The sequence below is a fragment of the Saccostrea echinata genome, unplaced genomic scaffold (assembly GCF_033153115.1).
Source record: "Saccostrea echinata isolate AGI-Se365-2 ecotype Australia unplaced genomic scaffold, CSIRO_AGI_Sech_v1 ptg000057l, whole genome shotgun sequence".
Lineage (NCBI taxonomy): Eukaryota > Metazoa > Mollusca > Bivalvia > Ostreida > Ostreidae > Saccostrea > Saccostrea echinata.
The window spans coordinates 4,418,124-4,445,408 of NW_026889806.1; the positions used below are offsets into that span (position 1 = coordinate 4,418,124).

Below are 27,285 nucleotides of genomic sequence, written 5' to 3' on the forward strand. Positions count from 1 at the left end.
TTTGTTTTGTTTTGTTTTTATTAAATTAAAAAAAAACCTCCCCCAACTGACAACCAAACCAACTATCATTCTGCACAGTGTGAAAGGTATCACACCAGTAATTGACCAATCAAAATGAACTTCAATTGTAGTTCCATACATAATAAAGAAATATTTTTTGTTGTGAGAAATTTTATATTTTCCATTCTATTTTAACATTTCTGGTATCTCTGCTTAGGATATTTTATGTACTTTGTAAAATTTTGAAGGTATTTGACAGGAACTATTTCTCTCAGGGCATGGGAGGCCACTTCCTGGGGTGCACACACAATGTCTACAAACACATTGAAAACACGTGGTTTTGAGGGTATTCCTGATTGCAGATGGAAAAAATCAGAAAATTCCGTTTACGTACCCTATCTTTGGTGTCAGCTGATGTGACGGGTAATGTTTAAGGTCAGATGACACGTTCCTAGAAAATGTATAATTTTTCCCACGAATTTGTCATTGAAGTTTAACTCCCTAAACAAGTTGTCTCACCAAAGATTGAGGTATCTTACCAGGCATTTGGGCATGATACAAAAGGGCGATATTTGTTACATAATTCTTATGGGTAATCTTTTGCATTGCCAATGTCACAATTTTTGGTGTACTTATTTTTTTAAACATATTGAAAACTATTTAGAAATCACAAAAGAATGACAATTATGAATAAATTTTGATATAATACCAAGGTATGCAAAATATATATTTGAGGAACGTGTCGTCTGACCTTTACACTTCCTGCTAAATATTTTTTCATGAATTCAAATACCTGATTTTTAAAGATTTTTTTAAAATTCTATATAGGATTATATACTAGTAGTAAAACAATTACCGGTGTGATACCTGTGGCACATACAGCGGTTTATAAAATCGGGCTCGGTACTCCATACAGAGACGAAAAAAGTGGTTTATTTATAGTGTTTGGAAGAGGTATAATATGTAAGTATTAAGATTTTGATAGATCTGTTTGCCATTTAGAAACACTTGCAGAAATAATATGCTTTCTACCTAACTGACTCATATGCTACAAATCTCCTCGAGCGGATTGCTGTCAAAATGTGTCATTCTACTTTCGATTTCAGTTATGTTAATGGGTTGCTGTAGGCCTTATTTTTATTTACATCATATCTGCATTTTGTTGTCTACCTTGTACGTAAAATTTAAATGCTTAAATTTATTTGAGATGTATTTTGGCAGTTTTAAAATGTTTACGTTCTTGTGTTTCTTTAGTTGTTCATTAAGCATGGTAAGGACATTGGCAAGTCACGGTTATCCGGAGAAAAAAAGAGGTTTTTTTTCACTTATAAAACTGTGATTGAGAGTGATCTCCCGTGTAAAATTCTATACTCAGTGAAAACCAATAAAGTCTGTATTACAGAGATAAATCTAGCTATGTTGGGAATTAATTAAGGGCAAAGATTTGACAAATGGTGAGAACAGTTTCTAGTTCTTGTGAAGGAGGTGCTATTTATAGTAAATACGAATAAAAATTAAAAACAAATCCATGCCAATATTTTTATAACAAGTTTCTATAATCAAGTAAATTACATTATAGTTCTAAACAGACAAGCAGTCTTTTTGCCATTTATGAATAATAAAAGATTCTAAGGGAAGTAACTAAAAAATAAAGAACAGTGCTGGTATATCTGTGTCTTGTTTCTATATTTTCATTTTCAGCCAAATATCTAGATATGATAGGAAATAACGATACAATAATGTATATTAATCATAAACTTTATGAAATAAATGGGTTTTGGAGAAATCTTACAGTGAAAAATTATGTAAGTTCTTTTTATCAACATTTTACATAGGAAATACATTGAGAATTGTAAAAACATTGATTTGACAAAATCTAACAAGGAAGGGTAGTTTGTATGGAAGGGAATTACCGCCAAAAGTCTATTTATCTTGCTTTTATTCTTATTCCGCCTACTTCTTTATTCTTTGTTATTATTGTAACTATATGTCACTTTATTGTTTTCATATTCGTCTTCATTACATTTTATTTGAACTTTTTTCATTCTTCATTTTGTCCTTACTTCTATGTTGCTTTATTCTTGTAAATTCGTTCTTTTTTCTTTTAAATTGATACAGTTTCTTTAATAAATAATTATGATCATCTCTATTACAGATGTAGATTCAGTCACGCAAACCATGAAGCGCATTCAACGAAGACGAATACAAGTATTGTGAATTTAATGCGGCATTATAACGCTAGGTGGCAGGATGTTCGCTGCGATTGTTGGTAAAATTAGGTACGCAAACCCGGGCCGGGGTTATTCGTGATTTTTCAATTTTCTGCCTTAATACTTTATTAATCGAACCCAAATTTAATGATGTATGTTATAGGTTCAGGTATGTACCCGGTGTCGTTCCCCCTGAAGGCTGGCTAGATGGTACAGTAAGACTTCCCCCGAAAGACTAGCTATATAGTGAGACTTCTCCAGGGGAAGTCTCACTATATAGCCAGTCTTCCGGGGGGAAATTCTCACTATATAGTTAGTCTTATCTCCCTCATAGCGAAACTTCCCTCTTTAATTTAGTTTCCGAATATCTTTTTTTATTGTAAAACAATGTTTTTATACTAGTCTAACGTTTTCAGAGTTCGGATAAAAGTTCTCCGTCCTATATGAATGAATGAATAAATATATGAATAAATAATTAAAGCATTTTAATAGTGATTTTTAATTATAATTAAAACATCTTAAACATGCAGGTAAACATAGGTAAACTGCATGTTTCTACGGGTAATGACCTCTTTACTGTTAAACTAATTATGTCTTTTTTCTTTTGATAAGAATCGTCTCGAAACAATACAATAATCTGCTGTGCACGATAAATTTAATGCGCACTTTTATATTGATTCATTTGAAACTATACATCTTTATTTTTGTTTGATATATAAGATCATAACCTAATATGCAATATATACATCTTCGATGTAAATCAAATCCAAACCAAACACGGAAGGGGAAGTCTCACTATATAACCATTGACCCCCCCCCCCCCGGAGGGGAAGTCTCAGTATATAACCAGACTTCCGGGGGGGGGACTCACTATGGGGGAATTCTCACTATATGACACCGGTAGCAGGGGGGAGGGGGGAGGGGCTGGCCACCAAAATTTTTCTACCCATAACTTTTTACTACTGAAAATGTTCAATGAAAGTCTGGTTGCTCCCTCCCACTTTTTGTTGCAGTGTAGTCAAATAAGGGCCATGTATGTGGTGATGTATGAGTAAAATTTGGTACTGAAAGAAGTTGGACCCCCCTCCCCCCAAATAGAATTTTCGAGTTTGACGAAGTTTCCTCTTTCCTTCTTCTTCTTTTTTTTTTTTTTTATTTTTTATTATTATTATTATTTTTTTTTTTTTTGCTTGTCAAGATTTTAAGGTAAGTGTTTTTTTTCTCTGGCTGCCCCTTTCAAAAACAATGCTACGTCTCTAGGTTTTATCTGTAATCGCTGTAAAAATTGCCAATATTTATATTCATGTATTTATATTTTGAAAATCTCAATATTTTAGATTATTTTTGGCGATTTTTGATTTCCAATTTGCTAATATGGGTAGGCAATATCAAGCCGACATTTTACGTATTTTTTGCCAAACGAGACATTGACAAAATGATTTTCTGAGTTATTCTGATGTCAAACACTTTGTGCTTACTAGAGATATTTATTTCTTTATTGAAAAGTGCTATTTCTGTACAAAAAATTAATACAGATTTTCATAAAACCGGAGGAAGTTTCTAGTATGCCCCGGTCTAGCCTGGTTCCGGCCACGCCTACCCATGACGTTCCGCACTACTTTGCAGAGCATTATGGGTTGGCCAAAACCAGACTAGCCCCGGTCCCCAGAATCAGGCGACTGCGCATGAACAATTATTATCCTGAAATAAAGAAATGTGAGTTCAGTGGAAGAATATATAGGGGTCCTGAAAAACAACTCAATTTATAAGGGTATACTAGTAATTATCAAAATATTTAATATTTTTTATATCAATAAAACTGAAATTCAATCATCCAACAAATAACTTGAATAGAGTTATATTTTTCAGGTGACAGAAAATACACAATTATTTCGGAGTTTCCATCATTGGTCCGGTTTTAATGACCCAGATTTTCTTAAAACGTGTTATTTAAAGCAACAAAAGCACATTTGAAAGAAGAAATGCTTATGAATAGTTAAAATATAATGTTCAACATCAGAATAATTTATTTATATTAGCTTTTTGTCAAAAAAAAAAAAACACCTAAAAATGTCAGTTTGATACTACCTTCCCATTTTACCAACTTGGAAATCAAATATCTTTGATAAAATCTAAAATATTGAGCATTTCGGGGCAATTTTACCGCGAATACAAATAAACCTATAACTAACATAACTTGAAAATTTGGGTTCGATTGATAAAGTATTAAGGCAGAAAATTGAAAAATCTCGAATAACCTCGGCCCGGGTTTGCGTACCTAATTTTACCAACACTCGCAGCGAACACCCTGCCACCTAGCGTTATAATGCCGCATTAAATTTACACTATTCGTCTTCGTTGAATGCGCTTCATGGTTTGCGTGACTGAATTTACATTTGTAATAGAGATGATCATAATTATTTATTAAAGAAACTATCAATTTAAAAGAAAGAAGAACCAGAGACATATAAAAACCAGGTTTTTATATGTCTCTGGAAGAACGAATTTACAAGAATAAAGCAACATAGAAGTAAGGACAAAATGAAGAATGAAAAAAGTTCAAAGTGAAATGTGATAAACATGATAAAGACGAATATGAAAACAATGAAGTGACATATAGTTACAATAATAACAAAGAATAAAGAAGTAGGCAGAATAAGAATAAAAACAAGATAAATAGACTTTTGGCGGTAATTCCCTTCCATAAGTTTGGTGGGTTAAATGTACATATACAATATAACATGTTTAGTACCATTACACCTACGTCAAGAGTTCTTGAAAATTCTATACGAAAGCCAGGAACCTTGCCACTCTCTTTAAACTTCATTTATATGTGAGAGGAAAACGGAAGTTCAATTGGCACCTGACCCCACCTCTGATGTCTTATAGGTCCGTGTTTGCTCCTATTTTGTAATGTTTAATGGACTTTTGAGATCGAATACTGATCGTTATTTACACATGTTTCATTCAATATCCATTCATCTTATCTATAAATCATTGACTGATACCAAAAATAATCGGCTTTTGTGAGCTCCAGTGGAGAAAAATGAAAAGCAACAAAACTCTACGATTTTCATGTCAGGCACACAGGTACTTGTGAACAGGACCCTCCCCCCCCCCCCCCAATATTCCACCCCGCGGCTTGTTGGACATAAATCACAAATTATATTTATTAAACTTATTTGTCATGTATGCCATTGGAAAAAATCGGGAAAACTCCCCCAAAAAATCGTTCCACACAAAAAAAATACTCCACTATACATTATAAGAGAGAAAGGTATACCACTCCAGTTTGTTTGTAAACATTGTATCCCCGCTGGTTTTTCCGAGTCACAAAAAAATGTAATTATTTTATTTCAACCTTAAATGTCGGTTGACATTGTCTCTACATATATTTCTTAGTTTTCATGCTATCGGATTGACTCTGCAACTCGTAAGAATCCCACAATTAATCCTTAAAAATGATTGCAGGCAGTGCGTTGGAAAATCCTTATGTAAAAGCAAGGGAAGCGTATAAAGAATGTATTACCTTTTACGATAACACTGAGAGAGATCATTACGTCAGGAAAAACATATCTCTCGGATGTTTTCCTTATAGATAATACATGCTCGGTGTACATTCTTTGCGCTTTATAACACACTGACAGTAAATGTAATCGTTTTTGAGGATTAGTTGTGGAAATTTTATGGATCCAAAACCAGTTTAACTGCATAACTGAAGTCAGAAATATATGTAGAGACAATGTGATGTTTATGGGGTAACGCAAAATCCAAAGTTTTTTGACGTTATAGTAACAAAAATTGCTAATAACCTACTTCGAAACAATAACATTTTTGTGCTAACTTAGATTTTTCATACAATATATACAATTCAGCACATCTCAAGAAATTTCCAAAATTTGACTTTTATGGGGACAAAAGTATACATATATCGCATAAAGCTCTTTTGACTGTCAACGTTAACAAATTGTGAATATCTTTTGATCCATAAAATACTTTAAGTGACTTGGTACCTTTTTAGCTCACCTGAGCCGAAGGCTCAAGTGAGCTTTTCTGATCACATTTTGTCTGTAGTCCGTCTGTCTGTCTTTCCGTCCGTCCGTCCATCTGTAAACTTTTCACATTTTTGACTTCTTCTCAAGAACCACTGGGCCAATTTCAACCAAACTTGCCACAAAGTATCCTTGGGTGAAGGGGATTCAAGTTTGTTCAAATGAGGGGCCACGCCCTCTTTCAAGGGGAGATAATAAAGAATTAATGAAAAATTAATAGCATCATTTAAAAATCTTCTTCTCAAGAACCACAAAGCTAGGGAAGATGAAACTAACGTGGAAGCATCCTCAGGTAGTGTAGATTCAAGTTTGTTCAAATCATGACCCCCGGGGGTAGGGCGGGGCCACAATGGAGGATCCAAGTTTTACATAGAAATATATAGGAAAAACCTTTAAAAATCTTCTTCTCAAGAACAGCAAAGCCATGATGAGTCATATTTAAATGGAAGCATCCTCAGGTAGTGTAGATTCAAGTTTGTTCAAATCATGACCCCCGGGGGTGGGGCGGGGCCACAATGGAGGATCAAAGTTTTACATAGAAATATATAGGAAAAATCTTTAAAAATCTTCTTCTCAATAACAACAAAGCCCAAATTGGTCATATTTATATGAAAGCATCCTAAGGTAGTGTAGATTCAAATTTATTCAAATCCTGACCCCCCGGGGTAGGGCGGAGCCACAATGGAGGATAAAAGTTTTACATAGAAATATGAAGGAAAAATCTTTGAAAATCTTCTTCTCAAGAACAGCAAAGCCCTGATTGATCATATTTATGTGGAAGTATCCTCAGGTAGTGTAGATTCAAGTTTGTTCAAATCATGACCCCCTGGGGTAGGGTGGGGCCACAAAGGAGGATCAAAGTCTGAAATAGAAATGTATAGGAAGATATCTTCTGATGAAGAACTGCAAAGCCATGATTAGTCATTTTGATATGGAAGCATCCTCAGGTAGTGTAGATTCAAGTTTGTTCAAATGATGACCCCAGGGGATAGGGATGGGGCATAATGGGGGATCGAAAATTTTACATAGGAACATACAGGAAAATATCTTCTTCTCAAGAACTGAAAATCATGTTTAGTCATTTTGATATGGAAGCATCCTCAGGTAGTGAAGATTCAAGTTTGTTCAAATGATGACCCCTGGGATAGGGAGGAGCCACAATTGGGGATCAAATTTTTACAAAGGAATATATGGGAAATTTTTTAAAAAATCTTCTCAAGTACAACAAAGCCATTTGTTATATTGACATGGAAGCATCATCAGGTAGTTTAAAATCAAGCCCCCCCCCCCCTCCCCCGTAATCTTTTCTATACTGAACTGATTTGTGCTTTTGCCTTGCCAATGTGCTCAGGTGAGCGATGTGGCCCATGGGCCTCTTGTTTTGAAGAAAAAAGGCCAAGCTGAGGTATTTGTCCATTTTGGACAGTTCTGATTAAGGTTTGACATTAAAATATGATTAAGCTACTGTGGATGCCATTTTTTCAGGGGACCTAAAAAAAACAAAAGAAATAAAACACCAGTACAAGGTGAAAATACACAGGAGATTGGTTACCAAGGTGCAGTGGGTAACGAGAAAAAAGAGATGAAAAATTGTCCACAAGTCATCCATGGAGATGGTGATGAAAACAATGGTGACAAGACATATTTTAACCAAAAACAGAAAAGGAACAAAAATGGTTCAACAGAACAAAGCGATTATTGTACTAATGATGCTGTAAATTCATCTGTTAAAACCACAGAGAATGTCAAAAACACCCAGAAAACGACCGAGGTAGCGAATGCCTTGGGCAATTCTACAAGAAGCACAGCTGATTTCAAAGTTAGATCATTTACAAAAACTCCTGATGAAAACACATGCAGACCGCATGGAAGAACTAGTAATGGGGACACTGACAATCATTCTGAGGGAATTGTTGATAAAAGTCCAGGCAAAAAAACTGACAATCCTGATGAAACGAATAATTCGATGGATTGCCATTCTGTGGAAGGAAGTAAAACTGAACGTACTGACAAGGGAGATAAGAAAGGAAGTGGTACAAAATGCAACGAAGAACCCAACGTTTATGAAAATCAAAAGAGTTTTGAAAAAAGAGACGAACCGATCCGAACACAAAATGAAGCAGAGAGCCGTAAAAAACTCGAAGTTTCTGAAAATAAAATTTCGATTCTGGATAAAAGAGATGAACAGACTCAAACACAAAATGAATCAGAGTTCCCTGCAAACATAAAAGTTTCTGAGAATGAAATTTCAATTTCTGATACTAGTAAAAGAGATGATCAGACTCAAACACAAAATGAATCAGAGTTCCCTGCAAACATAAAAGTTTCTGAGAATGAAATTTCAATTTCTGATACTAGTAAAAGAGATGAACAGACTCAAACACAAGATGTACAGATAAAGAACAAAACAGTTACAATTGTGTTGGTTCTCTATGGGTAAGGGTTATAGTCGAAAAATCCTAAAAGTTCACCTGATTTGTATTTTGTATTGGTTAAAATTCAATGTGTTTACTACTTTATTTTTTCAGTCTTTTGATTCTTTTATTGTTATATTTGGTGCTGAATGCATCTTTTTCATCGATCCATGTACCAAGAACAACAGATGAAGGTATAAAACTATATGATAGTAATAATGTTTTTGTCCTTGCTTTTCCTTATATTAATAGTCAACGTTTCTTTCAAAGGTTCATTTTTGAATATAACTTTGATATGAGTACATTGATATTATTAAAGGATAATAAATACTAAATGTATAAATGTTGAACATTTCAGCATTAAAGAAAATTTCTGATATCATTGAGGAGTTTGGACCCCTAAAACTAGAAAATTCAAAACTCGACAGTAAAATTGACAATCTAGAAAAAGAAGTACAGAAAAAGAAAGATGAGATTAGCAGACTGTATGCAAAAATGGTAGACCTTCAAAAAATGGTGGATAACCTGAGAGAAAAACTTCCCTTCCTGGCCGGGAAGATGAAGTGGATGGAGCAGGAGCAGACAGAGCAGGGTAAGTGAGATTGTTCTCATGGCTTTGTAGAGAAATGTCAGTAACAATTGATGACAGAGCAGGGTAAGTGAGATTGTTCACATGGCTTTGTAGAGAAATGTCAGTAACAATTGATTTACTCCATATTTTAAGGGAACCTATTATCTTTGTAATTTGTACACAGTTTATTAAGGTCTTCCGTTTCCAACGGAAGACCTTCTACTGATTGTGATGATTAAGATTATTCTTTTTTTTTTTTCCTAGACGCCAACTTTGACGCTTCATATCTTCCTCATTTTTAAACAGATTTTGTTCAAATTTTCAGAGCTTTTAGACTTTACAAAACACTGTCAGAATACCGTAATACAATTCGGAAATTACCTTCTGTTCACGAGTTATTCCCCTTTGATTGAATTTTGCATGCCTCCGATTTCCAGACAAAGGCTCAGAAATGGTTATAATTGGAGCACAAAACCCTTTGAAATTGAAAAGAGGAAGCATTGAAGTTGTGCACATCGGTTTTTGTTTTTTGATTTTTGCATTAAAAATGGCGCTAGAGAGGGGTCAAAAGTTAGAACGCGGAAAACAGCAAAAAATTTGACATATTTTCCTTTATATCTTGAAAACTAGAAATATTTTGTTAAGACATGTAGAACAAAAGTTGTGCATAATTGCAAGGGCTTTCATATTATACTATTTAAAAGGGGCTGGCCCCTATGATTAGGGATCTTGGGCCCTTAAAAGTTTTTGCTTTATAACTCAAAAATGGTAAATATTTCGATCTGGATCTTGGGAACAAAATTGTTCTTTTACACCTTTTTGATCTAATGAAAATGTTGTTTTGTTCGAGTATACCATGGGTATTGCGTAATACGAATTAGAAAGCAGGCCAGGTAAACAGGTAACGTTTTTCATTCGGCAAGGAAATCAGACCTCTTCATGTGTATAACTTAAACAGACTTGCTATCAATAATATACCCTGCGGTATTTAATGTTAATTTTCTTTCTAATAAGGTTTAAAACGTGGTTTATGGTTCACTATTAAATTATTTATTACAACTAGTCTTTCTTTTCTTCTTTTTTAAATTAGATTAATAGTGTTCAAAAGCGGAGAATATTAAATCTATCTTTCTACGTTTATTATTACAACAAACTTTGTAAGTGATTTTAAACTGTATGCATTGAATAATTCACGATCATTAGCTGTATGCATATTACGGTCTCCATGGTCAGCTCGATGTTTAGTTATGTAACCCAACGCGCGAATCCCACGCTGTTGATTGAGGTCACCAGTGTACTAGCCACCTGTGGCCATATACCAAGCTAGTATTTGTGATCGCGTATAATGTCAATTTTGTACAAAGAGCTATTAATTTATGGAACGTTATGTTTTTAATTATATCGAATCAGTAAGATTACTTTAGCGATCTTTTATAATCTTAATTCCAAACACTGGTGCATAAAAATCATTTTGAATTTTAATCGCTGTTTTTGTCTGTTCACGCAACAATACATTTAAAAAAAAGTATTGCTCTATCCCGTGTTGTTGTATTTTAATTCATCTGCAATTGTAATTGAATGGGGGCTTCGGTAAATAATTGTAATTACTACGCATGCTACGCACATATTATTTTTACCATCACTCTTGTGAATGTCCATTTATTATTTATAGAATTAAATAAACATTAACATAAATAAAAATTCCTTCAAACATACATGTACTATAATTCAAGTCTTTGTAATATAGCAAACAGTTTCATCCATCTCTGCCGCTTTGTGTCTTAAGTGTTGTAGTCCAGTCCTCGTTTACATACACGTGGCTACAGAGAGCCGCGGGCACCTCGATGTTGAAATACATTGTGTACTCTGATAGTTGCTCTACACAGCACAAACAACTTACGTGTACATGCAGTGTAGTAATTGGCAAAGATTGTTTGAAAAATATAAACTGGCATGTGTTCGCTACGAAGCATTCATTTTAAAATTTTATTTACATGTAGATACCTTATAAGAACAAAATAAAGTAAATGTATAACACTTAGAACAATGTTTAAACAGGTAAGCGTTTTCATTCGGCAAGTAAATCAGAACTCTTCGTGTGTATAACTTAAACAAATTCGCTATAAATAATATACCCTACTGTATTTAATGTTAATTTTCTTCTAAATAAGGTTTTAAACGTGTTCTATGGTTAACTCATAAATTATTTTTTTACAACTTTCTTTTCTTTTTTAATTTAGTTTTAAAGAGAACAGCGTCTTCTAATAAAGGAAGGAATTAAATGTATCTATATAACTATATAAGTAATATTAAACTTTAAGCATCGAATAATTAATGATCATTAACTGTGCCTTTTTACGTTCTCCATGTTCACCTAAATGTTTTTAGTTATGTAACACAACCCGCGATCCCACGTTGCCGAGGTCACCATCGACCAGCCACCTGCGGTCATAAACCATGTAAACAAAACAAATATCTGTGAAGACTGTGATCACGTTTTTAATCCATCGTGCAGAAACAACGACTAATGAAACATTATGTTTTTTTTTTATTTATATTGAATCTTTAAGATAACTTAATCTCATCTTTGATTTAATCTTAAGCGTTCCAAACACTAGTGCATAAAATCATTTCGAATTTTAATCGCTTTTACCGGCCTGTTCACTGTCGACACAACAATACGATTTAAAAAAAACAAAAAAAAAAAAAAAACAACAAACAAACAATTTATTTCTCTGTCCCGTGTAATTGTATTCAATTGTTATTGAAAAGGTGCTAAGGCAAATAATTGCAATTAGTGATGGAAGTATTAAGTATTAATACTTGTGTAAAGTATAATTTTTACTATCAGTCTCTTAATTGTTTCTTCATTAAATATTAAACTATATACATCAAATAATACTTTTAAACATACAATAATTCACGCCTTCTTACAGCACAGGTTACATTCTGCTCTGTCGCTTTGTAACCCAGTCTTCGTGCACACGTGGCCGCAGAGAGCCGGGGTCATATCGGTGTTAAAATACATTGTGTACTCATAGCGATTAATGGAAAATTGGGTTTGAAATCATTTCGAATCTTACATATTATTTTATTTTACTCTATCTCACGCTTATTTTTATCAATCCTTACCGCCCGTGCATTTATTCATTTCAAGTTTTACGCATTTTAATTGCCGACTTAACCATTAAGTTTGCAACAATTTATTTTTCTGTCTCGTGTTTTAAACTGCATGTACACATGCATGATAATTGTAAGTGGAGGTGACTTTCTCAATTCTCGGCATCCTCACAATATCAAGGTATTGTGATTTCGGAACCTTAATTGACATTGTGAGGATGAATTCTCGGGAAAATCGGAAAGTTTTACGGATACATACATACATACATGCATGCAAGTACAGAACATGCTCTTTTTATAAGCACGATCATGAATTCGAATGTACATGTATATGCAAGAGCGCCCCAAATGTACGCATATCGAGTGTTTAAAATACAGAGAAATACAAAATCCCCGGTCTCTGTTTTACATTATCTTTGCAACAAAATATTAGTTTTATTTATTTTTTATTTTAAACATATTTTATTGAAACATAATCAATAGGATTGGACACAAGTTTTACCAACTTAGAATTGTCCTCTCCAACACAAACAAAATGATATATACATATACACGTGATGTACAACCAACATATGTACAATACAAAAAAAGTGCAGGGAAATAAGAAAAGAGTGGGGAGGGGGGTGCAAAGAAAGAAAGGAAAGGGGTTTTAATAGGTACAGAATGGTTACGCTGCGTATTCATAAAAATCTTTTCGATTTTTTAATATATTTGTGTACGGCTTTAACTATGTTCATATTATTTTGTTGGTTAATCTGAAATCAATTTTATTGATCTATAGCTTATTTTGAAGTAAATTATCGGTCCACTGAGTTGATAATGAGTTGTTTTTATAACGGGTACATTTAGAGTATTCCGAATCACTTTTTACTTTTTGACTGTAAACGATTTTATTAACAATTTTATAAATGGTTGGTTGGTATTAAAGGAAAGCCAATTCAATGAAAAATCAAATCTACATTACACGGCGAGTCTATCTACGATACAGGCCTTGACAGGGGTTATATTTACATCACCTTTTTAGTGTATTGCAGGTCACTTCCGGGTATTTCGAATAACCAGGTAAATGGCTAAAAACAGTCAGATAACAACATTATAATTAATGAATTAGTTGGTATTGTTTACCAAAAGTATAAAAAAAAATAAAAAGAATTATTTTCTTGTTGAATGTTGTTGTTTTTTTTATTAAGTTATTAAAGCCCCCCCCCCCCCCCCTTCTGTAGACACACTATAAAACAGCGTTCTCAGAGGCGGATCATGCAGAAAAGCAAATACCAACAGAATATTACTTTCTGAAATTACCTGATTGTAAATTGTTGTCCTGTAAATATAATCATCATGGCCGTAGGAACCGGGGGGGGGGGGGGGGGGGAGGGGGGACACGGGGGGCCGTGCCCCCAATAATTTTGCCGATTTATAGAATACTATAGAAAATATAGCTACTATGTGTTTGTGCCCCCTCAATAATAACGTCTGATGACATTTTTTTTTTCGCTTGTCAAGGAATTTTGGTAGGTGATAGTGCCCCCCAACTGAAAATGTATGGTTGTGCCCCATCAAAGTGAAATTGCTTCTTACGGGCCTGATCATGATAATTTTGTAATTTTTTTTTTTCCTATGTGATTTTTTTAATGCAAATAATTAACATTGAACTGTCATAATTCTACGAGTAGGCTACCAAATAATGATATAATGATGATAAAAAAAATTGTGAAAAGGAATTAAACCAACTCATGTTTAGATTTCATGATTATTAAGAATGACGTATATCACTGCATACGTGTGCTCGTACATATCAACATTGATCAACACTGATCACGTGTATACCGGGACCCGGGATAGTCTTATTATAGCTCTTGCTTTGTCAAATCATTACTTTCATACCCCTTGCATTTAAGAAAAACAATGTTATAAAAAAAAAATATTAATCTGACATATAACAAGTATACATGTAGCGTGTGCAATTTATTTGGCTAGGGGCATGTACACACGTGGTTCGAAACTGTAGGGGGCTACAAATGCGGCCATAACTAGTATATTTTTGAGGTGTTATTAAAAACAAATAATACTCATAAAAGCTTATAAAATTGCCGTTCTATCGATACCTTATATGCCATGTTTCATCCACCAACAACGCCACGACGTCGATGAGAAATACCATGCAACGTTTCTACACGGGCATTTTCTTCGAAAAGGATAGGAAGTTAATGAATTAAAATAATTAATTCTTTTAGTTAACGCATTCTGTTTACCTCTTTATTTGTTGTATGCAATAAGTATAGACCTTACTAATAATGACTGTTTGGTTGTCACACTTGTGCATGTGTCGTGCGAGGTACAGCGGTAAGGTAAATTACCGAGAGTCGCGATATGCGGGGTGATTCGGAATACCCTAAATGACAGTGGTCCATTGAATTAACCTGTCAAATCTAACATGGGCCAACATAATACGACTAAATTCGTTTCATGAATGAACTGGTTCTACAGTATACAATATCTTTTCTTTAGATCTGTTTGTTTATTATTTTCAACCACAATCTGCAGTACATGTATAGTTACACGAAATCCATGCACAACGGCGCTACACCTGTCAATCAAAATCACTCGATATTGTGAACTCAGTCTGGTGCTACGGCAGCATTTCTGAAGTGATTCAAAATATTCTTTCGGCTTATTCTAATTTTTCGCGTTGAATAATAATATTTTGGAACAAAGTTGGAATTAAGGCTGGAGCTGCATGATGTGAATTTATCACACCTGCAGTCTGCAGTCTTCCCATCTTACATGTATATGAAGCATCTGTTGAGTAATGTTGTTTGTTGTTTTACTTGAACCAGAGACATTACATCTCATAGGTATACAAAATATGTACATAAATATTTATACATAAGCTTTGCACAGGATAAGTGTAGTATATGCTATACAATATACATTACATGTGGCATTTACATAAACAATAGCATTAATGTATTATCACTTCTTATTGTACACTATTTAAAACATCATTTCTTAATTGATAAGAAAAATACAGAAATTTACTTAGGTTACATAGTTCTTTAGTATTTGTGGAACTCAGTAACTGTACTAATTTAAATACTGATGGTTTTTTAAAATAATAACTCTTCATAATTATATTTAATTCTTAGTTCTTCATATCGAGGACATTTTAATACAAAGTGAAATTCGTCCTCTATCTCATCTGATATACATATTTCACATTTCTATCTTTTCTTTCTATGTTACAATACCTTCCCCTCTCTATCTTTAAATCATGCGCTGATAGTCTTAAACGACTAATAGGTATTCTATACTTTGAATGTAATGGTTTTCTTAAATACGTCTGTAGTACAACATTATCCACTAAATGTTGATATAAAAAATATTTAGGAGAATTACAAATTCTTGCCATAATATCTTGTTTATAACCGTCATACATTCTTTGAAATACGATGTTCAGAGAATTATTATCAATACAATTGCTATTATACATGTCAGTTAAACCAAGCCTTTGAAATTCTTTCTTAATGTTTACAATCCATTCATCATTATTTTCCACCATATCTTGATAACATGATTGTAAAATACAATTATCACTGTTTTTTAATTTCACCCAATATTTCAAAATTTTCTTTTTCCTTTCTAGTATAAGTGGAAATCTACCTAATTCACAATAAACTGCATCATTACTGGTGCTTTGTCTGACTTTTAAAACTCTTTTACAATAAGTTAAGTGAACATTTTCTATATCTTGACCCTTGTGAAATCCCCATACTTCAGCTCCATAACTCATTACACTGTTAATATAGGTATCGAATACTGCTAATTGTGTTTCTACGTTAAAATGCAAATCCCTGGTTTTACTATTTACACCATACATAGCTTTTTTACCCTGACATGAAAAATGTTTCTGTGTTTCAGCAAATTTGCCATTATAATTGAACAACATAATGAATCAGAGAGCATAATGTGCGGAACAAGTTTGATTGAGATTTTCACTTTTCCTTTAAGATAAAATGATTAATAACATAATTTGTGCATCTAATAGATACATATAAATGTACATGTATAGCTTTTTTTTAAAAACAAGAATCTGTAATTGAAAATGTGAAAGTGAAGAGTTTAGGTAATAGTTCTTAACCAATCAAAATTTAACGACAGTTCATTCCTTCCTAGTCTCTATATAACTTTTAATTACGGCCGTGCCCTCTCCCCTTCAATTGATGTCTTATACATGCTTTTAAATTCTGTTATGTATCAAGAAATTTCCACAGGTACTTGTGGACAGGATCCCCCCCCCCCCCAATTCAACCCTGATGTTTGTTGGACATTTTTTTCCACAAATTATATTTATTACACTTATTCATCATGTGTACCATAGGAAAAAATCGAGAACAAGTACCTGTGGAAATTTCTATTTGCCCCCCCCCCCTCCCAAAAAACTGAAATTGCTTTCTACGGGCTTGACAACAGGTACTTGTGGACAGACCCCCCCCCCCCCCCCCGATATTCAACCCCGGGGCTTGTTGGACATTTTTTCCACAAATTATATTTATTGCACTTACTCATCATGTGTACCATATGAAAAAATCGTGAAAACCCCAAAATAATCGTTCCACACAAAAAATGCCTCACTATGTACAGTTAAAACATTAATTTTTCATATTTCTTGATGAAATTAACATTAAAAAATCAACACAAAATTAATACCGAATTACATATCACTTGAATTTATCATAAAGCAGAAAATCTGTTCTGCGGGCTTCAAGGCCAGCTCAGGAACCTAAAGATGTCCTCATTTTCCAAGTCCAGTACAGAACGTAAAATAAATGAAATAAATCACACGATCACTGGGATGGACTCAAAGAAAGAAGACTCTTGAGGAAAAGATATTTTGATTCGACTTATAGACTGAAATAAACCGATATTCTCTTTTTGCCACTCTTTCCTGGTGCCCTGGGACTCTGAATGTAGGATCAGTATTTTTTTTCACAGGTCCGTTGTGCGGATTGTACGGGGGAGGGGGGGGGGCAGACCTTCTGAAAATAGTCTTTTGCTGTAGTTTTAATATGTAAATTTTGATTTAGTTGCTGCTTGCCCCCTCCCCACTCTTTGTTTCTCTACGGTCATACATAGGCGAATCCCAGCAAAAATGTAATGACCCCCCCCCTCCAACACACACTTTTTTTAAATGTGTATTGCGATAGGACTTAAAATTGGAAAACATTTTCTGTATATCTCTACATCGAAAAATATAAAACAAATATTTTTTTTTATATTTCCTTTTTAAAACAACATAGATAATTATGCATAGCTAATTAAATACTGAATTAAATATTTATCTTTGCAGACAATATGCTCTGGGTTATAGAACATGATGTGAAAGCGTATCGTAATGCACCTTGTAATCCTTTGGATTTTCAGATTTAAGGCCAATGCAAAAATCCAAAGACGTCGACATTTTTTTATGCTACTGTAATCGAAGATCCGGGGGCATACAGTTTTTGTCCTGTCCACCTGTCTATTTGTCTGTTAGACTGTGTTAGCCTCTTTGTCCGCAAAAACTTTAACTGTGCCCATAAAATTTGATTGGTTGGAACTACTGCTTTCATATTTCTTATGTGTATTCCTAGTAAAAAGGACTTCCTTCAGGTACCAACATATTTGACCTCTTGACCTTGAACTTGGAGTTTGATCCTCTTTCGCAAAATTTTACCAAACTATAACCTTGGCCAAAACTTTTGAACAGTTGGTGCTATGGCTTTTATACTTCACATCTGTATCCCTTGTGATAAGTCTCCTCCTTGGGTATAAATATGTTTGACCATTTGACCTTGACCTTGGAGTTTGACCAACTTTTAAACAACTTTAGCCTTGACAATAACTTTTGAATGACTAGTACTAGGGGTTTTATATTACATAGGTAATTTTCTTGTGACAAGGCCTGGCATTGTATACCTATAATTTTGACCATTTTACCTTGACCTTTGAGTATGTCCTACTTTTGAAAAACTTTAACCTTGGTTTTAACTTTTTGGTGCTAAGGCTTTTTTAATACCACATGTGTATTCCTTGTAACAATTAAGACCTTCCCTCAAGTACAAACAATTATGATCCCTTGACCTTGGAGTTTGACCTTTTAAAGAAATTAACCTTCGCCATAACTTTTAAACTGTTGCTGCTGTGGCTTTCATACTAGTATATATTTCACAGTATATTCTTTGTTCAAGACCTTTATTTGGGTAATAACATTTTTTTTATCTTTTGATCTTGACCATGGAGTTTGACTTGCATTTGAGAAACATTAACTTTCACCATAAGATGCCATATGGGGGCATCAGTGTTTCAAAAATCACGTTGTTCAGTATCCAAATCGGGCATAAAACATTTACAATGATCCTTTAAAGCAGTGAGTTGAACCTAATAAATTACAACTATAGAAATTATGATAATTTATTTCGATGTATGGTCTAAAAACGTTTATTATACCTCTGTGAAAACTAGCTTACAAGTGAAAAATCACTAGTAAAATAGAATTTGATTGGCCGAGAAAGTCACGTGTCCATCATGTTTGCCCTGCAACAAAACGTCGTGTTTCACGATTGTGACGTCACAATTAAACGAGTGAGGAGTTAGATTGTTTATAGCGACGCTGCTAACTTCGTTCGCGCGGTAACAACAACTAAAAATTCACCCCAAAAAATCACCTTAATTAATGGAATTGCATACATATAGTAGATTAAACGTTCTTTGTTAAAATGTTTGCACTTTTCAAAATTCGTTTATGGAAATACAGCTAACATACGTCATGAGACGTCACAGTCTAGACGTTCCAAATGTCTCGTGCTGTTTGAAGAGGAGGATCTTAAAATTAAGTGAACAATGCACTCCCCCCAACGGTCGCACCGTCAACATATTATCGTTGATTGATTGTGTCGATTTAAATGTGTAAAAATGAAATAGTGGTGTTTGAATGTTACTGGTGTGATCACGCAAACTTGTCACGTAGGATTTTTTTTAATGAAACGAGGAAGCAAATTCAGTTTTTTTTTTTTTTTTTTTTTTGGGGGGGGGGGGGGACAGCCATACATTTTCAGTTGACAGTTGAGGGGGCACTACTACCATAAATTTCCTGACAAGCGAAAAAAAAAAGGTCACCAACTACCAAAAATTCCTTGACAAGCAAAAAAAAAAGAAGGTTATCAACGTTTTTATTGAGGTGGCACAAGCTATAGTATCTATGTCTATGTCTACTATAGTAATCTATATATCGGCAAAATTATTGGGGGGTACGCCCACACCCCCCGTGCCCCCCTCCCCCGGTTCCTACGGCCATGTTGATTAAATTTAGGGTCACTAAGGAAAGAATGTTTTGACTGGATGAATGGTCTGAAAGAACATGTGTTAACTTGTCGAGTCGGTAACACATAGATGGGGTTTGCTTATAACCAGAGTGTGTCATGGTTTGATGCAAGGTCATTTGAACGAGTTCAAGGTCATCAACGGAGAAACAACATTCCTTAACTGTCTTTCTACTGGTGAGACATTGCAAGTTGATACCCCTTACAAGATTGCTTATAACCTTAGAATGTGGCATGACCTTGACTCAAGGTCACTTCTTCCTGTTCGCAGCTCCAACGGAAGACCTACTCGTTGCTTTGCAACGAGCTCTGCTCTAGTTTAGATTATTTCTATTAAAACCACATTTCATTAACTTTCTCTTCTTTTTTCTTTCTTTCTTTTTTTGGGGGGGGGGTCTTTGATTATATTTTCTTTTTAATTTTTGTTTTATTTCTTGAACGGTTTTTTTTCTTTGTTTTTGTTTTATTTACTTTGCTTTATTACAGGAACCATCTGTGTGTAATTTCATTTGTATACATGTTTTGAAAATTTATAAAGTAAAATATCTAATTAAGCAACATCTGTAAACAGAGCACCAATACACAACACTTTATAGTGACACTCAGTCCTAGTACAATTACGGGTCAATAGAGACAAAACAGTACTTCTAATCACTAATTATGTTGTGTTCGCTCATACCATGGTTTATATAACTATCGAATACTGTATCTTCACAAGGGAATACGCGTGAGTTAAGAAATTAAGGATTATCTCCATCATGCGTAGCTCTGATCCTTTGACGTATTTGGCTCTATTCTTTGGCACCCTTTTTTCAGCTCTTCAAAGTTTATTTATTTAATTTAAATATTTCGGATCTCCGCGTTTCGGCATGAGCGTCACTGAAGAGTGACGCTCATTTTAATTTGTCGAAATGCGCAAAACTGGTACCGTATAAGGTTTACTTAAAGAACAATTATGATAATATGAACAATTTACATAATGTATATCGTTTCTGTTGTGATTTTTGTATTTGTAAAGTGATTAATTTTGCAACTTTTTTCCCGATTTCCCGTTCCGTTCCGCTGTATGTTCCGTTTTCCGTTTTAGCAACTATGCATGTAACCACTATTTATGGCTTATCAGTAAAGTTAACATGGATTAGATTTGTAAAACAAATTGGGAAGAAATTGCTGAAAACAATGCCTCTTCCTTTAGGATTTGATTTTATTGTCTATGATTTTAAGCCGGCCGGGCTCATTTCTCTTAGAACAATAGCTGGCTTTTGTCGCGATGTTCAACCGGATATGCTGCTGCTTCACACTTAAATTACATTTACGGTAAGAAATACAGTGCCAACTCAAAACCTTTGTTGAAACAACCCAAACACTAATTAAATGAAGTAAAGTAAACGGGAGAATTTTCTTAATAAACATTAATAGTAATGATTTTTCTCCCATTTCTTCAATTGGCATTGGATCGGGAGGCCCGGGTTCGATTCTCTTTCTCCGCGCCGCATCAATCCGAAGACGTAAACGTAGGTAGTGTTTTTTTCCTTTGCCAAGCGCTCGGCATTAGATGTGAAAGTTCACGGGTCTTTCGGATGAGACCTTAAAAACCAAGGTCCCTTGTCACGATAAAGAACCCTCATTGCTCAATGGCCCTGAGTGCCGAGTATAGGTTTAAACTTGAAGCCCTTCGCCGGCTTAAGGTAACGTCTCTATATGAGTGAAAAATTCTCGAATGGGACGTTAAACAACACACAGTCAATCTATTGATACTGTCACCCGCGTGGCGCAGTGGTTAAAGCGTTTGCTTTAGAGTCGCAGAGTAAGGAGTTGACCCATACATCGTGGGTTCTTTTCCCACTGCGGGACATGGAGACCGGTCCTTTATACGAGACCGTATAAACCGAGGCCCCATGTCACAGAAGGTGCTGGCACAAAAAAGATCCCTCACTGCTCAATGGCCCTGAGTGCCGAGTATAGGTATAAATTTGCAGCCCTCTACCGGCAAGTAGCGGCGTCTCCATATGAGTGAAAACTTCTCTAGAGGGACGTTAAACAACAAACAAACTTCCATCATGGATCTTTGGATCATGGCCCTTTCTGCATCACATTCTGTAAACTTTATTTTATTTAATATTTTTTGTTATTTGTCAAGAAAGCTTTTCTGATCACCTTTTGTCTTTCAAGAGGAGATAATTAGGAATAAGTGAAAATTTACTGGTATCTCTTTAAAAATATCTTCTAGCTTAATTCTCAAGAACTACTGGGCCAAAAAAGTTGAAACTTACACGAAACCTTCTTTACATAGTGTAGATTCGAATTTGTTCAGATCTTGATCCCCGGGGGTAGGATGGGGCCAAAATGGGGGGATCAAATTCTTACATGAATTTATAGGAAAAAATCTTCAGAAGTGCTCAAGAACAGAAAAGCGATGTTTAGTCATATTGATATGAACAGTTTCCATAAGAAACATCCTCAGGTTGTTTAGATTCAATTTTGTTCAAATCATGACCCCCTGGGGTAAGATGAGGGCATTATGCACTATCAGAGTTTAACGTAGGGATGTATAGGAAAACATTCTCTAAAATCTTTCTCTCAGGAACAGCAATCTCGTGTTTAGTCACCAGGCCCGTAGCAAACGGTTTCAAAAGTGGAAGAAGGGGGAGGGGGCAACTTCCCCAAAATATCTGACAATTAAAAAAAGGCCCCCTGCGTTGTACGGGTCTGGTCACATTGATAAGGAAGTTTCTTGAGGTAGTGTGGATTCAAGTTTGTTCAAATCGTGACCCTGAGGAGTAGGTTTTGTTACATCTATAAAAATCATGACAGCTGGGGGTAGGATGGCGTCACAATATAGTCACAAAAGTTTTACATAATGTATAATAGAAAAAAAATCTGCTGACCATATGACAGGGACATGTTGATTCAGGTGAGCGTTGTGGCCCATGGGCCTCTTGTTTTGTTTTATTCCATTGAAATATACTTTTTTTGTATTTTATATTCTTCCAGTTTCTGAACTTCATGTTATCTGTTATTACTTTGCATGTCTCATGAAAAACGGTCTTTATTTACTACTCTGTAAATGAGCCCAACTCTCTGTACTTCTGAGAACTTTGATTTACTTAGAGATTGTTTCCATTTTTATAACAGATTTACTATCTTATTTTAACAGGTAACTATATCCTGCTATTTCTGGTTATATTTTTGCTAATATTCCTTGGAATAACTTATCTAGTCATGCGTCGCAAAGAGACACAACCCATTTTATCAGGACAAGTCCAAAGCTCTGTTAAGTTCCATAGCAAAGTGGGTGACAGAACGGTAGGATTTCGCTTTATTAAATATGAACATTGACAGAAACACAGTCATTGATAGGATTGTTTCATCAAGATATTATTGTACTACATTCTCTTTACAGCATACTTCTGTACTCGATCAGATACATCCGAAAAATTTAAACAAAAAAATTGGAATTGTTAGCTTCAACACTAAGACACAAAAAGTCCACAAGGAAATGCTGCAGCGTGCTTTGAATTCAACTGATACAAATACTGAGGTAAATTTAAGTGTTCGTTAACATTTAAGTTTAAATATTGTTTGTAACAAGCACCTACAAGTCCTGCTTAGACTTTGACGATCAGTTCTTTCATTTGAATTCATTTGTATTCACAGATTGTTGCGGTTGTTGTAGACAGAGCAGATAAGATTCTGACGATACATCCTTCATGTTTAATGTTTATTTTTGTGGATAGAAATGATCGAAATATCATTCTTGAAGACCCAGACTCGGAGATTGGTGACCTTAGGCGACTCACAACACAAGGTGTTATGAAGATGGGATGTAAGTATTAAAAAGATTTAAAAAAAAACAAGATGTGTTTGTGAAACACTGATGCCCCTTATGGCAACTCGTATCAAAGGCAAAACTTTCTCAAAGGCAAATCAAATATGTTGGTACCCAAAGTAAGGTCTTGTCTCAAGGAATATACCTTTGAAATATGAAAACCCTAGCAGCAACCATTGAATAGATATGGAAAAGGTTAAAGTTTTTCAAAGTAAGTCAAAACATCATGGTAAATTTCAATTGGTCAAAATTAATGGTGCCCAGGTAAAGGCCTTATAACAAGAAATACACATGTGAAATATGAAAGCCCTGGCACCAACTGTTCAAAAGTTATGGCCAAAATTAAAGTCTTTCAAAAGTAGGTCAAATTCCAAGGTTAAAGGGACAAAGTTGTTGATATCCAAATGTAGGTCTTGTTACAAGAATTACATATGTGAAGTATGAAAGCCCTAGCACTAATTACTCAAAAGAAATGGCCAAGTTTAAAGTTTTGCAAAAGTAGGTCAAATTCCAAGGTCATGGTCAAAGGGTCAAAGTTTTCGGTATCTACAGGAAGGTCTTGTCACAACAATTACATATGTGAAGTATGAAAGTCCTAGCACTAACTGTTCAAATGTAATGGCTAAGTGTGAAGTTTTGCAAAAGTAGGTAAAACTCCAAGGTCAAGGTCAAAGGGTCAACGTTGTTGGTATCCAAAGGAAGACCTTGTCACAGGGATTATACATGTGAAGTATGAAAGCCCCAGCACCAACGGTTCAAAAGGTTATGGCCAAGGTTAACGTTTTTTTAAAAGTAGGTCAAACTCCAAGGTCAAGTTCAGAGGGTCATTGTTGTTGGTATCCGAAGGAAGGTCTTGTCACAAGGTATACACATTTGAAGTTTTAAAGCCCTAGTACAAACTATTCAAAAGTTATAACCAAGGTTAAAGTCTGGAAAAAAATTGAAAAAATGGGTCAAAGTCCAAGGTCAAAGGTCAAATTTTATAGTACCCAAAGAAAGGTCTTGTCACAAGGAATACAAATGTGAAATATGAAAGCCCTGGCAACAACCATGCAAAAGTTACGGCCAAGGTTAAAGTTTTTGCGGACATATAGACAGACAGACAGACACATAGACAGACAGAAAGACGGACGGACTGGGCAAAAACTATATGCCCCCGAATCTTCGATTACGGGGGCATACAAAGTTCCTGATGAGGTCTTGATTTCCTCTTGGTATAATAGTTGATATTTTAATTAAATGGACAAATAACAAAACTTTTCTTGTGCATTTTGTCCCGAGGTTCATCTGTAAATCATTTCTATGAAAATTACAATTGATGAAATATTATACTCAACATTAAAAAAAATATTCATTGTAAAAAAAATACTAAGAAAATATGGAAAATCCATTTATGATATGTGTATAGAGCTAGTGTTTCTTAAATAAAATATTTTGATTCTGATGTTGCTATCGCACAATTGTTTAATGTTGTCTCTGTTTTATTTACAGGTACCGTGGTGGTAGTCTATGTTAATGACAGAGAATCTCGGGATTTACATGGGCGTGACTTATATAATCCCTGCCTCCAGTCTGTCAAAAGACACCCAGTATTAAAGGAATTACAGGCAGAGGGGCGTGTCTTCTCTGTGATGGACAATTTCAGTCAAAATCAAAATAAACAGATTGATCAACTGCTGAAGAAATGCGGATTGTAATGTGTTTAAGATGGAATGATAAATAAAAACTATAAATTTGTCATTTCCTTCATTTCTCCATTTTTGACCCATCTCCAGTATCCTCCTGGTTTTCTTCTGTTTATGTTTCTCCCACCGACGTAAAAATGGAGGTCTGTACAGACACATAGAATGTAATGACTATGTTTCTTGTCAAAATGCCAGTGAACAGAATTACATATAGTAGTACAATGCTTTTATTTGACATAATATCAAATGTTGATTATGAAAATAAAATCTTTTCATATTCTTTCATGCATTTTCTAAAAAAAAAAAAAAAAAAAATTCAAAGTAAACATAAGCTAGTTTCCTTTTTAGACAAAACGGATGGCTTCCCCCTTTTAAATTAATAATATACCATGTCATCACTACATATCTTGAAGACTGTCTTTGAATTAGTATCTACTACAATGACCAACAACATTGATTAAACACTGGCTAAATTTTAATCAGCGGTACAAAGTTATTAACTCAACAATAACCTTTTCATAATTTCCACATTTTGTTGCCCATGCAGCACATTATGCTCTTAGATGAAATATGGAGATAACGAACAGTATTCAAGCTCAAAGTCTATTAACACATTACAAATTTGGAGCAGAGCAAACGCGGACCTCCAAAAATATCAGAGGTGAGATCAGGTGCCATGGAGGAGTGAGGATCCCCTGCCAACCGGTCCCACCCGCCGTGTGTTCCTTGTCATGATCGGGGAATAACGGAAAAATCTGTCGACAATTAGATCTGATGCGAATGGTGAATTAACGAAAAGGGATCAGTCTCATAAATCCAGAGAAATAAATGAATCATTAAGATGAAGAAACAGTTAAGATTTATTCAAATTTAAAGCACCAAAATTTGAATTGGAGGCAACTGAAATAATCACACTACCGCTTGAAAACGCGAATAAAAAAATCAAGATCAGTTTGTTGGTCATCGGCACAACATTCTCATGCTTGACATTCCAAGCCTGCGATTTTTTGGCATATTTATTAAATTTCATGCTAGTGCACCTTGATGATTGATTGATTGATTGTATGCTGTTTTACGTCCCATTCGAGAATTTTTCACTCATAGAGAGACGTCACCATAAACCGGTGAAGGGCTTCAAATTTTTTACCTTTACTCGGCACTTACGGTCATTGAGCGGTGAGGGATCTTTATCGTCCGAAATGTTATAAAAAAAAAAAGTTAATTTCGACAACCAAGGTGTGTCAGCACACTAAATTTTTAAATATATTCGTAAAAGTAGGGACAGCTTTAATATAGTTAAAAAATACTATTCACAGACATTTCAGCTGAACAACTAAATATTTTTGTATTTTTATTTTTATTGTTCCTCCTTCCATTAATTTTGTTAATCAATAAATGCAGATTTAGCAATATATATCTGCTGTTCATAATATTTAAGAATTCAGTGACTTATCTAATTAAGAAAAACACAACATTCATGCACCTGCTAGTACCTGAATTTCTATCAATTTTTGTTTCGTCAACATTGATTCGTCCAGAGTCTCAAATTTGGCGAGGTATGCCCCCCCCCCCATACGACTACAGCGGGCCTTTAAAAGAAGAGGTACTGTGAGAACTGTGCTCACAGAGTGATACCACCCACTCCCACATGAGTATAATGGCAAGGTGAAAGTTTTGCAATGGGAAATTCCAAACATCTATCCAATTAGAACATGAAATACGATGTGCACAATGACACTATGTAACACATATTCAGTGAAAATCTCATTAAATTACATTCAGTGGTATGGGGGGAGTTGCTAATGGGTACTTTCGATATTGAAAAGAATGGTACTGTCCCTGTTTTGCTATGGGAAATCCCCCCAAAAATCTGTCCGATCAAAAGGTAAAATAGGAGATCACAAAAGTACTATGTTATTAAGATTCTGTGAAAGTCTCATTAAATCTTATTCAGTGGTATAAGAGGAGTAGCGGATGAGTGATTGGTACCCCCAAGTTTATGGAAAGAATGGCCATGTTTTGCTATGGGAAACCCCAATTATCAGT

At 34.7% G+C, this 27,285-nt stretch overlaps 1 protein-coding gene across 1 annotated transcript; it reads left to right on the forward strand.

Moving 5' to 3' along the window:
* Positions 1 to 943: 943 nt before the first annotated feature.
* On the forward strand, positions 944 to 25,294 carry LOC133174156 (uncharacterized). The gene is made up of 8 exons (XM_061309214.1): positions 944 to 963; positions 7,748 to 8,698; positions 8,791 to 8,870; positions 9,035 to 9,268; positions 22,883 to 23,031; positions 23,129 to 23,266; positions 23,383 to 23,551; positions 25,046 to 25,294. Coding segments are annotated over exons 1-8 (1,929 nt in total). The 5' UTR covers positions 944 to 961; the 3' UTR covers positions 25,252 to 25,294.
* The last annotated feature ends 1,991 nt before the right edge of the window (positions 25,295 to 27,285 follow it).